The sequence below is a fragment of the Lagopus leucura genome, unplaced genomic scaffold (assembly GCF_019238085.1).
Source record: "Lagopus leucura isolate 7727_CA_CO unplaced genomic scaffold, USGS_WTPT01 Super-Scaffold_100040, whole genome shotgun sequence".
Lineage (NCBI taxonomy): Eukaryota > Metazoa > Chordata > Aves > Galliformes > Phasianidae > Lagopus > Lagopus leucura.
The window spans coordinates 1,229,217-1,243,127 of NW_024962289.1; the positions used below are offsets into that span (position 1 = coordinate 1,229,217).

Consider the following 13,911-nt stretch of genomic DNA (forward strand, 5'->3'; position numbering starts at 1 on the left):
TGGTGTCAAGTCCTGGGCTCATAATATGGGCCTTGGCAAGGCACTTAATTCTAGGCATGTGCTCGTTCCGTGCTGCCAGCCCTGGGGTGGAGGCAAGGGGCATCCCACATGGGGCACAGCATGGCACGAGGCTTTGCACAGCCCCAGAACCACATCCCACAGCCGAAGCTGCAGCTCCCACCTCGCTGCCTGCCATACACATAATTAGAGCTGCTATTTTCCTGTGCTTTCCACCGCCACTGAGGTGTACTCAGGCTGCAGAAAGGGCCATTCGAATGGAAAGGCGGTGTCCAGCTGAAGGCATTTCTAATTATGTTCTGGCAGATAAAAGCCATCTTTCTGTCTTGCATCTGTTCGTGTGAAAGCCCAGGCTGCAGGCATCACCATCCCTCTGCAGTTGGCAGACGCAGTGCTGGCATCACACAGACGGCCAGCAGTGGCCCTGACTGTGGGTACCGTGGTTGAGCTGAGGTAGCAAGAGGCAGTAGGCTCTGCCCAGGCACTGCCAGCACCAGAGCTCCTGCTGCTCCCCATCCCAGGCAGTTCTTCATCTTTCCTAGGAAGGTTCTTTGTTCATTGCTGTATTTCCAACTAGAAAGAGCCATTCTCAGTGGCAGTGTGTTTCCAAATGCAGGTTCATTTAGCTTGTCACTGCATCCTCAGTGTATCTTTGGGGCTCAGCTCTGCTCAGATCCCTTCCTGGCTCCCTCCAGTCTCTCCCATCCAGGAAGTCAAGTCCAGTCAATTCCAGTTAACTTCAGTCTACTCCAGTTAACCCCCTTTAATTCCAGCAGCAACAAGGGGTGACTTGGAGATGTGTCAGGCAAGGAGTGGGGATGAGGGTGAGAGCGATGGGGAGGGATTTCTACCACCTCTGAGGTCTTCATCCTGTAGGAGAGGAAGGTGCATAAATTAGCACGAATTACTGAGCTGTTAAATTGCACTCCTTCGTGAAATATGTTTATTTTGTAGCCAAATGAGGACTCACTGGCTGGCTTTGGTGCCACTGCAGAAAGTTCTGCTTTCATCATGGAGAGGTTATGATAACCTTATTAACCACTGTGGGATTTAGCTGGGTACTGTTGAATTTTGAGTCATAGAGTCATTAAGGTTGGAAGGACCAAGAATATCATCCAATCCAAATACCAATCCAACCCCACTGTGCCCACTGACCACATCCCCCAGTGCCACATCTCCATGGTTCTTGAACACATCCAGGGATGATGATTCCCCCACTGCCATGGGCAGCCAATGCATCACCACTTTTTCAGAGAAGTTTTTCCTAACCTGAACCTCCCCAGGCACAAGGTAAGGCCATTCCCTCCCATCCTGGAAGAAAAGTTTGGGTTAATTTGAAAATAGGTCAATGGGATGTAAAGACAAGCCTGCAATCATCTGAATTCAGAGAGCCTGCCCCACACTCAGGAAGGGAATGCATCCCCTTGGTTGATTCAAGTATTTACAAGGGGAAAATAGCAGGACAAGAAGCTGCTCTAGATTTATTCTGGAGTGGGCACAGCTGGTGGAGGCAGCTGACAGAGAGGAGCTGGGCTCACATCTGCCAGCACCGGGGGGAGCTGAGTGGGGGGAGCTGAGCTGCAGGGATGAGATGTGGGCAGCACTGCAGGCAGGTCCCAGTGGGGGGGTTGCCTCCAGGTGTAGTGCTGGGGTCGAGCATTTCTCAGAAATGCTCACTGAGAAAGGAGCATTTGTGCTCGTCAGTTCTATTTGCGTAATTTCAAACGTCATTAATAGGACACGGAGTGGGGAAAATCATGGAAATCTCACTCCAACCATGAGTGAAATTGGGCTTAGGAGAAAATTAGTTGGCTTAACTGGCAAATGATGAAAGCCTTGAATAAAGGATGTTTAAATAAGGAGGAAAGGGGAAAAAATCCCACTGCCCAGGAGCTGCAAACCGGATTTGCATGATTAGAATATTAAAATCAGCGGTTAAAAAGTGTTTAGGAAGGATAAGTAAACAGGACAGAGAGAAGCTTTGCTGGAAAAACACTGACTCGATGCTGGGAGCACGAGGGATGCTGCAAGCTGGGGAGAGCTGGCAGGTGGTGGGACTGAGCGCATTGCTGGTGCCTGAGGGAAAAAACGGAGTGTATGTGAGCAAATGTGGAGTTTGTTATTGTATCTCTGTAACATCCTGGGCATCTTCAGTGGCTTAAAAATTCCTCTTCTCCTACTTGCTACCATTGGGCTGGGTCCCCCAGAGGGCTTGGGTCTCCTCGCTGCCCTGTTTATCTCATTGAGGTAGTTCTCGGAGGTGAGAGCCTTTCTATTCCTGCCATCTTCTCAATCTGCTGTGTCATGTAAAATTGCCCATAAAAGTGATAAAATTGCAGCTTGTTTCCCCTGCGGCTGACCCTGCCGCTCTGCCCAGAGCTGGTGCTGATATTCCTTGTGACAGGAGCACTGAACCGGCTGCAGACACAGCTCTTTGCCTTAAATTGAAAATCTGTGCTTTGGTTCCATGGTGTCGTTCCATGATGGCTTGTTCTGGAGTCACGGTCACTCCTGGGGGCTTGAGGTCACCCTTGGTCTGCTGGTTCCAGGCTGGGATGGGGCTGGAGGATGGATTTCCCATTGCACCAACCCATCTTTTATTCCTAAGAAATGAGGAAATACCTACAAGGATGGATGGGTAGAGCCTACCCACACCAAATGGGCCAGCTTCCTGGGGCCAACACAGAATGGCCTGGGTTGAAAAGGACCACAGTTATCATCTAGTTCCAACCCCCTGCTATGTGCAGGTCGCCAACCACCAGACCAGGCTGCCCAGAGCCACATCCAGCCTGGCCTTGAATGCCTCCAGGGATGTGGCACCCACAGCCTCCTTGGGCAACCTGTGCCAGTAACAGGTTCCCCAACATCTTGGGGCCAACAACTTCGGTTCTCTATGCTGCTCTTGTGAAATATTTGAGGAGTTCACATCTAGAAGTGAAATTGAAATCTAGCAGGAATATTGAAACTGAGGGATGGACCATTTGTATTTCTGAGCAAACTGCTGCACTGAAATCACAAGTACATGTAGCAAGGATCTTTGAGAAACCTGCTGGAGTTGGAAGGTGTCACATTTTTTCTTTTCTGAGGAGGAAATGTGGTCCAGACAAGCAGATGGGCTGTCGGGCTGACATCAGTAGTACACTTAATGGAACAGCTTTGGGGAGAGCGATCCATCAGTTCACGGAGGTAATTGAAAAGGGAAGGAGGCATGCTGCTGGTTTACCAGCCGTGCATCATGCCAGATTAATCACACTGCGTGTTGGGGCAAGGTAACTGATGATCTTGATAAAGAGATTGTGGTCAATCCGGTTTATCTGGATTTTCATAATGCATTTTATCCGCTGCAGAAGAGAAAAGGGGCTGAGAAGGGTTATTTGAAGGGGCTGACTGAGAATCCTAGGCAAAGGCCCGAAGTCTGACTGTCCTGGCTTTATTATGTTATGTCATTAATGGGGCAAAATCACAGAACATCATAGAAACACAAAATGGTTTGAGTTGGAAGGGACCTCAAAGATCATCCAGCCCTTGTGCCATGGACACGGCTGCCAACCACTCAGTCAGGCACCGGGTCAGGCTGCCCATGGCCCCATCCAACCTGGGGTGCCCAGCTTCTCTGGGACAAAGTCAGAAATATGAGTAAATATGCTCAACATCCATGGGCAGATGGAACGGAGAGCTGTTCTCCGTGCCCCCCAAGCACCAGAAGAGGAACCCCAGCCCATGTGGGAGCTCTGCCTGTGGGCAGATATTTGGGGCGAGGCTGTCCCTGTGTCTCCCAAGGAACAAAGACAACACGGATGCCATGGGGCTGCCGGATGACCCCTCCGAGGCACCCATCATGTGAGCACGTGTTCTTCAGAGCTGATCGGTGCCTCCTGCTTCCCTCCAGCAACTTAGGGGTGCCTCCAGGACGGGGAAACTGCCCCTTGACGAACCCTTTGCCTTTTGACCTGATCTACACCGACTACCACGGCCTCCAGCAGATGAAGCAGCACATGGGGCTCTCCTTTAAGAAATACAGGTGAGAACACCACTTCTTTCTCGTGCTCTACTTTTCCTTAATTAGCAAGCAAAGGCAGATCTCGATGACCTCAAAGGACAACAGGTGAGCAGAGGTTCCCACCCTACTGTGGCAGTGGGAGCCTTTGATGCCTGCAAGAGGCAGAGCCCCGGCGCCGGCTCCTTCAGCACCGTGACAAATGTCAGCATCCCCTGCTATATCAGCAGCCAGGAGAATATGCAATTTAATTTAGTGCTGATAGTCCTGCTATTTATTATGTTTTCTCCCATCTCTTCCACTATCCTGCACAATTTTATTAGAGAGAAAAATGACAGGCAATGTTATTGCTTTTATTATAAATGCATTTGCTCTCGCATTCAGCTTGTTGTTTTGTTGTTTTTTTTTTCCCTCTCTGGTTTGATGTTCCCCTTTTCTCCTTGCTCTCGTGCTGGTAATGCCTGCCTCAGCAGTCCTGGGATATTGGGAAAAGCATTAGCAAGTCTTCAGGAGATGCGTTGTTGTGGAAACCACCAGGGGGACAAAAGCCCAGCAATGGGAAACCGCTCATTTAGGGCACGGGGAGGTGATGGGGTTCTGTCTCCTGTCCCAGGTGCCGTGTTCGTGTCATCGATACCTTTGGGACGGAGCCAGCCTACAACCATGAGGAATACGCCACGCTGCGCGGCTTCCGCACCAACTGGGGCTACTGGAACCTGCACCCCTCCCAGTTCATGACCATGTTCCGTAAGCACTGCCATAGGGACGCAGCGGGGCCGTCAGGGGGCTCAGGCACTTTGCCGGTGTTTCACATCGCTTCTCCTCCAAGCTCTGGAGCCGCGGTCCCAGCTGTGTCCATCTGTTCTTGGTGTCCGCAGCGCACACCCCGGACAATTCCTTCATGGGCTTCGTGTCGGAGGAGCTCAACCAGACTGAGCGGCAGCGCATCAAATCCAGCAAAGTGAGCAGCATGGCAGTGGTGTACGGGAAGGAAGCCAGCATCTGGAAGGTGCGCGACTGCGGGTGCCGGAGCTCCTAGCATGTCCTGGTCCCGTTCTCTTCCATACGTTGCCATTCCAGGGCATAAAAGGAAACAGCTAACTCTTTCTTCTCTCTTTTTTCCCCTTGGTGCTCCATGGTGATACTCCAGCTGCAGGTACGGTGCTGCACCCTTTGCATTAAAACCTCGCGTTTGCCTCTTGGGGCCTCAGCACCCCCAGGGAACAGGGTCTGCCCTCCCTGCCTGTGCTCTGCTTGCCAGATATGCAGGCCAGGTTGCACTCCATCTAGGTTAGCTCGATTTGGGGAGGTACTCAGGAGACTTAAAATGAACATTTGCCTGCCTTAGCATTGCAAATGTTTGCCTCTTTTAGCCAGAAGTCATGAATTACACCTGTTTCCCCACACTGTGCATTGGAGTTTCACTTAATGTTGGTTCTCCCCACCAGCAGTGTTTTATTGTCATCTCCCTAAGTCCTTTGCATTGGGGAATCGCCATCAGAACAGTGCCCACCTGGGTGTTACCATACAGTGGCACCCTGCAGCTTACTTGACCAGAGAGAGCTGGTTGACTTCTTTGCTCTGTATGCAGATCTGGCTGATAGCCATAGAGAAATCTGGGATATGTGGCTGAGTGCAGAAATGCAGTGCTCAGAGAGGCGTTAAGGCAGCGTGCGCAGCTCTCCCAAGTTCCTCATTTTTACCTCCCCCTTCCCTCCCAGTCTGCTCTTTTGGGGCAGGAATAAACTGAAAATACAGCATCCAAAGCACTGCCCGTTTGTGTTCTTCCAAGCAAAATAATAAAAAAAGAAAAGAGCAATAGAGAAATTGTTAAAATGGAAGGCTGCTTTGGAGAGCAAAAGCCTCCAAAGAAGAAAAATGATAACCCCCTTGATTTTCCAGGTAATAAAACAGGCGTGAGGATTAAACCCAAGTAAGAGCATCTTAGGGACTTGTTAGATGGGATGTGAGGCTGTTACATCCTCACATCCCTTCACACACCCATCCACATCCCAGCTCGATAGCCCTGGTTTTGCAAACCCCCTGCACCCAGTGTGCTGCAATCCAGCAGTCTGTATCCTTAATACTGGCATCGGGGTGCTGTTTCCTTCTGCAGGGCAAGGAGAAATTCCTGACCATCCTCAACAAGTACATGGAGATCCATGGCACTGTGTACTACGAGACGCAGCGGCCGCCGGAGGTGCCAGCCTTCGTCAAGAACCACGGGCTGCTGCCACAGCATGAGTTCCAGCAGCTGCTGAGGAAGGCGAAGGTGGGCTGCTCCCCTCCTTATGGGGGCATGGGAGCTTCTCTGTGCAGGGTGGGTGTGATGCTGGTAGCTATGGGTGAGCATTGCAGCTTCCACAGCTATGAGCACCCCACTGGGCCATGAGTTGTAAAGCTTCCCTCTGATGTGGAGTAGCTTCTGAGCACATTTAAGTTATGGGATGCTGAGCTGCATGGAGCTGCTATAGTGGCTTGCTGCACAGAGCAGCACAGGGGATGCTGTTGGTCATTGGGAGCATTTCCTGTAGTGCTGGGGGATACCAATGGGTAATTTGGGTCACTGGGAGTCTTTCCTATAGGGCTGGGGGATGCTGGTGGGTGATTCGGAGCCTCTCCTATGGGGCTGGGGACTGATGGGCCTGCAGCTCCACATCACCAACCTGGGTTTACTCCCCACAGCTCTTCATCGGCTTTGGGTTCCCCTACGAGGGTCCAGCCCCACTGGAGGCCATCGCCAATGGCTGTGTGTTCCTGCAGGCGCGCTTCAACCCCCCCCACAGCTCCCTCAACCACGAGTTCTTCCGTGGGAAGCCCACCTCCAGAGAGGCAAGTGCTCGGGAAAAGCACCCAACTGAGATCTCTGGAGAGATTTTCTCCAAATCCCAACATGTGAATGTATCATCTCAACGTGCATCTGTTGGATGGAAGGGGCTCTGCTGGGGGTTGCAGAGGGGGAGAGTGGTGCAGGGATGCTCACAGACCCCCCTCCAGAATCCAGTGCTCATTCCCTTCCGACTGTGCTGATCCATGCACATCCCTGAAATAGGGATGTGGAATAGGGGCTGCTGTTCTGCTGGTGCCTGAACCCCCTCAGCCCATTGCATTTTTGTAAAATGAGGAGGATATGGGGACCTCAGCAGTTGCTGCAGGAGTATGACACCCCTCCCAGTCTTGCCCATTGCTGGGAATTCAATCTAAGCAAAGCAGGAACTCTTTAAAAGTTAAAGGGTTGAGAAAATTGCCTCTTTTATTATTAATGAAGTGGATAATGCGGCACAGTTCTCACTCCCTGAGCTCGGCTGGGCTGTGCCACACTGTCCCCAATGGCTCCCAAGGTTCTGAAGTGCCCTGGGGTGTTCATGTGGAGGATGGGAGGAGGTGCTCACTGCTGGCTACAAATGGGAAGGGAGATCAAGTGGGACAAAAAGAAAAGCATGCATGGCTCTGCTCCTAGCAGGTTCTCCTGCTTTGCAGTGCCTTCCAAGACAGCTCAGCATCCTCTCTCCTCCTGCCCCCAGGGCTCTAGGTGCCTTTTAGCAGTGTGAGGCTGGAAAAGCAGCATTTGGTTTACCAAAAAGGAGTGATTTCCCCCCAAACTGCTCAGTGAGAGGTGGGTGGTGGAGCATTGACATAGCACTGGGGTGATGCAGCTTCCAGCACTGCCTTTTCTGGCGACCAACCTTTCTGTGCCTTCAGCAGCGATGGATTTGCTGTCGTTTCTGGAGCTGTGATGTGGTTCTTCCACAGAGCTTTGCCATTTCGGGTGGTTTGCCTGGTTCAGGTTATGGTTACCTGAATTATGGGGCTGGGGGTGGAGCTGGGAGCAGAGCATCCCAACCTGCAGGAGTTTCACAGCCGGAGGCTGCAGCTGTGCTGTGTTATAGGTGTCCTCCCAGCACCCGTACGCCGAGGACTTCATTGGGAAGCCACACGTGTGGACTGTCGACTACAATAACTCTGAGGAGTTTGAAGCTGCTATCAAAACAATCCTGAGGACCCAGGTGAGAAGAGCTCCCCACAATGAGCCTCTGTGCCGTGCCAAGGTGAGAACAGCTCTCATCTCCACTTTGCTGCTCTTGGGATGAGCCGTGCCCTCACCGTGACGGCCGTGCGCAGGTTTTGGGGTGATGATGCTGGTGGGGTGAGCACATCAAAACGAGCAGCTGTGCGGTGAGGAAATGTGGAGTCAGTGTGGATGAGGTCACGTAGGTGCCTAGCTGTGATCTCCGCTGTTAAAAAAGGAAAGGTAACAAAAATAAAGAAGGGTTGTGAGGAAGCTGTGCCGCAGGCTCATCGGCTCCATCTCCGGATTTCTCCCCGTTCCCACGTCAGCTGCTCATACAAATGCAGTTGTGGTGCAGACACAACACATCCTTCCTCCTTTCCTTAATTAACATCTCCTACGTCGCTGAGAGGAAGGGGGAGAGCGGGGATGAGGCAGCAGCACAGAGAATGTGGCACCAGCCTGGGGTTGCACGGCTGTGGGGTTTTCTGGGCGTTTTGCTTTGCAGTGTGGCACCTACATTGGAAATATGGCTTCATGGTCTATCGAATGATGTCTCCACGGAGCAGGGAAGCCTCCCAGGACCCTTGTTTTGGAGGATCCCCATTGCTTTGCTGCTGCTGGCCATGCCCCTGTAGGGGCTGCCAGGACGTCCAAGCCTTAATTCACCCCAAATGAATACAGCCCAGAGCAGCGTGCTGTAACAGCTCTGCAGGGAGATGTTCCCATGCACCAAGAGGTGCAGTGGGGTCAGCCCACCACTCCCCTCTGCCCTTTGCTTTTTTAAAGGCCATCTATATATCCTCTGCAAGCAGAGCAGGGAGCGAGTGGAGCAAGTGTCAGCATCTGCCTGTTTGTTTTTAACATAGATATCTGTATAGAGATGCTGTCAAAGCAATTAAGACTAAAAGTTCACCCACCTTACAGCTTTAAAAGCCCCATTATTGGCTTAGGCTTTGGGAATCCCTCGGTATCTTGTTTTTAAAATACTGTTGGTTGCAGCAGGAAATGAGAACAGCTGATGGGTGTTGGGAACGGGCAGCTCAGTGCTCAGCCAGGTGGGAGGAACTGTTTTCTGCCTCCTTTTTTCCGGTAGCAAAACAGGGCGTTGTGTTTTCAGACTGTTTGGCAAATCTCTCCTTCAGAATAATCACCAGCCATTTATTTCTTTTGCTCCGAACATTGCATTGCACCACTACTGAAATGAAATAATGTGTTTTTGTTTCCCATCTGCGTGTCTTTGCTTGGAAATGCCCTGCTAAGGAAACTTCTATCTGAAATGATGCATTTCCCTTTGCCTCACCAAACCAAACAGATTGCCTGACCTGAAACAAAGCATTTTTCTCCTTGCTGGGAAACAGTGGGAATTAAAAACTGACCTGAAACTGGTTTTACTCTTTTTCCTTTTCCTTTCTTTCCTTCCTTTTCAGTTTCCCTTTTCCATTTTCTCTTTTCCCCTTTTCCTCTCCTCTCCCCTTTTCCTTTTTTCCCTATTCCCCTTTACTCCTTTTCCCTTTTTCCCCTTGTCCCCTTTTCCTTTCCTCCCCCCTTTTTCTTTTCTTTTCTTTTCTTTCCTTTTTCCCTTTTCCTCATGCCACTGAAAAACCACCAACCACACACCTTTGGCTTTGCACCTTCAAGGCAAATCTCAGCTGAGCACTTTCAGGAGGGTGGATTGCCACCCCCTGCTGTTGTGCCAGTGAGGAATTGCAGTTCTTTGCCACAGGTTGGGGTGAGAAGGGCAGAGAGGTTTTCAGGCACAGCCATTTCTCAGCCTTCAGCTCTTTCCATTTGTCCCAGCACAAGCCATTTAACAGACCCAATATTCTGGTGTAGCGAAGGGAGAAGGCATCATTATATTAAAGTCAAATATACAGGAATATAATGGAAAATTATACATTTCAGCCTATGCTTGAAAGAGTGGCATATTAAACATCACAGCGAAAATAGCTGGTTCAAGTGCTTCCAGCCTGCTGCCGGGGGGCAGCTGACAATTGCATTATTTTTCTGCTCCTTACTTAGGGATTTTTTTTCTTCCTTTTCCTTTGGAAAGAGGGAGGCAGTTCTGCGATACCCAATGGGGTCTGTAAAAAAAAACCCAAAGCACCCGTGCGTTTTGCATTGCATTCCCCACTGATGCATACAGGAGAGGAGTGCAAAATCCCTTCGCAAGAAAATGGCAGAGCATCACCCTGTGCAAAGCTCCTCAGCACTGCTGTCGTGAGTGCAGGGGTGAAAGGCTGAGCACTGCAGCCCCAAAGCTGCAAGACCTGGCCCTGGTTAACTGAGCAGCATCAGTGCCTGTCACGGTGTCAGCACCAATTACACTGCACACCTGTAATGAGACAGAGCAGCTGCGATTTCCAGCCTTGCTGAGATCTCAGGTGGGATATTTATGGTGGAGAGATGCTTAGAGGGATCTTGTTGGCAGGCTGAGCCTTTTGGAGCTTGGCTCTGACAGGTGCTTCAAAGGAGACAGCTATTTTGGAGGTGCAGAAAATAGAAGCAGCAGTGTTTTCCGGATGAATTATCTGGGGTATTTTTTACTTACCATCCGTCCTTTTCATAAGGTTCTGCAGAGATGCAAAGGGGAAGGCGGCCTCCAGAACCTGCCCAGCCCATCCCACAGGGGATAGAAAATTAGGGGAGATGTGGGGATGGCGATGCTGCAGGGTTTGGTGATGCTGTGGAGCTGGGGATGCTGGGGGGTTTGGTGATGCTATGGGGGCTGGGGACGCTGCGGGGTTTGAGAACACTTTGGAGGAGTTGATTTCGACACCAGGACACAAGGGCAGCTCTCAGGAGGGAGGTGTGATGTGGAAGAGCGGGTGAGGACCAGCAGTGTTTCATAACCCATGCTATAAATACACTGGTTGTTGAAGTGCTGCTGGCTCTGCATAAATAGCAGGTAGGAACGTGGGGCTGCGGGGGACGTATTTGCTCCACGGTCCCCACAGCCCTGTGTTGGCCACCAGCACCTGCAGGGGGATGGGAAATGCTGCCAGAAATGGCTTGCTTGGGAAACTGGGGTGTGGAGCAAGGTGACTGCATTTGAACCTATTGAGGTGAGTTGAACCCCATTTAATCCTTCACCCTCTTTCTCTTAAGCCTGTTCTTGCTTGCAGAGCTCTTGCAATCCTCATTTTCTTCCAAAGAGGAATGAGGGATACCACGCTGAGTTCCCAGCCCCACAAGGGGTCTGATCCCTGCAGTGCCCTCACATGGTTCTTGCTATTTTTAGGGAAGGGAGATGAACTCATTCAGGAGCAGAACGACTTCGCTCCACGTCTCTCTGCCTGATGGTGGATGAAGGGCAGGAGCATCACCCACTTGGCCAGTGATAGGAAACGCAGTGATAATGGGAAATGCATCCCATCCCTGGCTTTGTGCTTTGGGTGCTGAGGAACGTGCAGTGGTGATGTGATGGGAAACATGCCATGGGCTTCGGTGCCTCAAGGTGCTGCTGTCAGAGCTGGAGCAGGGCAGGGCTTTGCCTGCTTCTTGCTTCAGTGCTGTGCTCTTCCCCTGCACAGGTGGACCCTTACCTGCCTTACGAGTACACCTGCGAGGGGATGCTGGAGCGGATCCACGCCTACATTCAGCACCAGGTTGGGCACCGTCCCTGTTATGCTGGGGGAGGAATGGGAGAAATGCTGGGGAGGAACCACTGGGCCTGTGAGGTGTCCCCACCAGGAATGCTGAGCCCTGCTGAGCCCCACACCTGCGCATCACCCTTCCCCTTCCAGCACTGACCTATTCCCTTCCCTTCCAGGATTTCTGCACCATGCCATCCCCTCCACCTCCTGCCAAGGCCCAGAGCCCCGCTATGCAAAGCCCTCCGAGCCCTCTGGCCCTGTCTCCCAACGCCACCCACCTGGTGTGGTCCCCGAGCGCCCGCCGGGACCCCCATGCCTGGCCGCCAGCAGACTCCCTGCAGGTGTGGCTGTCAGAGGGGCAGCATGCCTGCACCGAGACGTGCCGCCGCCGTGGGCTGGTGTGTGAGCCCACCTTCTTCAGGTTCCTCAACAAGAAGGAGGTGTTTCTGCAGTGAGTGTCCTCAGCGGGGCGGTGACACCTGGGGGGGCTGCTGGAGGGGGCCCCCAGTCTCCAGTTCTGTATCCCCAGCTCCCCTTGTCCTCGTGTCCTTTGTCCCCAAAAGCCCCTTGCAGCCACGGCAGCCCCATGCTTGCTCCAGCAGCTCTGTGCTTCCACAAGCAGTGATGGCATTGGCATTTTGCTGCTGTCCCGCTTCCACCCCGCTTCTCTCCACCTCCCGCCTGCTCTCTCCCTTTCTGTCCTTTTTACATCTTTCTCTCTGAAAACTGCATTTTGAACACACAGCAGTGAAGTTTTAATAGAGTATAAATCTGCCACCAGGCTCCTGGCAGTTCTGTGGACAATTAAGATGCCAACATTACCATTTTCGTCACGCTGGCCAGGCAGGCGATTGGAGCCCTGGTGACAGCTTTATAGGATGAATTAGGGCCAGGGCTTGTGTTCCCTTTGTGCCCCCCATCCCTGGAGCCAGGGCAGCCGTGGATGGGCTGGGGGGGCCATGGAGGCATAGAGCATGGGCAGCTTTTGCTTCCCCTGGGGTTTTTGTGGGTGTGTGTCCCCATTTTGCTGATCCAGGTGACATCTGAACATTCACTGAGGTTGGGTGCACTTCCAGGGGATGGCATCTGCTTGTGGAAGCGTGTGCAGAGCAGGCAGACCTCTCTGGGCAGGGTATAACATTCTTAGTGGGGATGTCTGTGGTCCACTCGAGGCTTGGGTTGATTGCATGGGGCTTGGGGTTTGATGTGGAGTCAAAGGGTGCCAAGCACTCACGGATCCTGTATCCAGCAAAGGTCCAACCCAAGGCTTATCACATGGAAAGGCGGGTTGAGCATCACCGTTAGTGAAGTACCTGGCAGCCTCCCCGCCCTGGAACAGCAGCCTCCCCACCTTTCTTTTCCTTCCCAGGCTCAGCATCACCTGCGACAGCACCGAGTACGAGATGAACCATCTCTACCCGGCAGTGGCAGAGAACGTTCACGAGTGCTACCTCCAGAAGGAGCCGCTGCTCTTCAGCTGCGCGGGGCACAACACCAAGTACCGGCGCCTCTGCCCCTGCCGCGACTACCGCGAGGGCCAGGTGGCTCTGTGCAGGGACTGCTTGTGACTCGGCCCCGCGGCGGTGACGCACCGTGTGCCGCCGGTGGCTTTATCTCAAAGCTCGTGCAATAGCTGGGGAGGCAGGATGGGATGCGTGCCGAGCCGGGGGTGCTGGGCTGCAAAAAGCCACGTCCCGATGGTCAGCTCCATTTTCCTCTTGAGGCGCATCGTCCGTCCGCATCCGAACCCACCTGGACCGCGTTGGTGCTGGGATGGGGGTGGCGGGGAGAGGAGCTGGAGGGGATCACCCTTCCCTTCTTCCATCCACGGGATGAGCCACCAGCAGACTGCAGTTTCAGGGTTTTCATTCTCTTGAAGCATCCGAGGTTGTTTTATTTATTTATTTTCTATCCCCCTCCTTCTCTCCTTCCCTCCCCCCCTTCCCAGAATGAGTGGTGAATTAAAAGGGAACAAAAAAACACCCAGCCCTTCTTGTGAGGAGTTATTGGGCTGTGCTGGGGGACCCTTCCTTGGCCAGGGAGGGCAAAACCTGAGGGCAGAGGCTGCAATGGGTGCAAGCAGCAGGGGCTCGGTCTGCAGCACAAGGCTGGGGCTGAGCAGTTCTGCGTGGGGCTGCAGAGGGATGCTGGGCTCAGGGCTGTGCAGGGTGCTGTGCACCATTGTGTAGGTGGTGGCACGGTGCTTCTCCTTGTTTGAGGCAGGAGGAGGTGCTGCAGCAGCTGGTATGTTACTGGCATGGAGTGAAGGTGGGGGCAGATGTAAGGCAGAG

At 52.5% G+C, this 13,911-nt stretch overlaps 1 protein-coding gene across 2 annotated transcripts in view; it reads left to right on the forward strand.

The window, feature by feature from the left end:
- Positions 1-13,582, forward strand: part of MGAT5B (alpha-1,6-mannosylglycoprotein 6-beta-N-acetylglucosaminyltransferase B) — a 54,706-nt gene extending 41,124 nt beyond the window's left edge. For both annotated transcript variants that reach the window (XM_042883996.1, XM_042883995.1), the window contains 9 exons: positions 3,908-4,039; positions 4,629-4,762; positions 4,894-5,024; positions 6,126-6,287; positions 6,701-6,847; positions 7,906-8,022; positions 11,558-11,632; positions 11,797-12,071; positions 12,990-13,582. In XM_042883996.1, the coding sequence (XP_042739930.1) occupies positions 3,908-4,039; positions 4,629-4,762; positions 4,894-5,024; positions 6,126-6,287; positions 6,701-6,847; positions 7,906-8,022; positions 11,558-11,632; positions 11,797-12,071; positions 12,990-13,188 (1,372 nt within the window). In that variant the 3' untranslated portion in view covers positions 13,189-13,582. The remainder of the gene's footprint in view (positions 1-3,907; positions 4,040-4,628; positions 4,763-4,893; positions 5,025-6,125; positions 6,288-6,700; positions 6,848-7,905; positions 8,023-11,557; positions 11,633-11,796; positions 12,072-12,989) is intronic.
- The last annotated feature ends 329 nt before the right edge of the window (positions 13,583-13,911 follow it).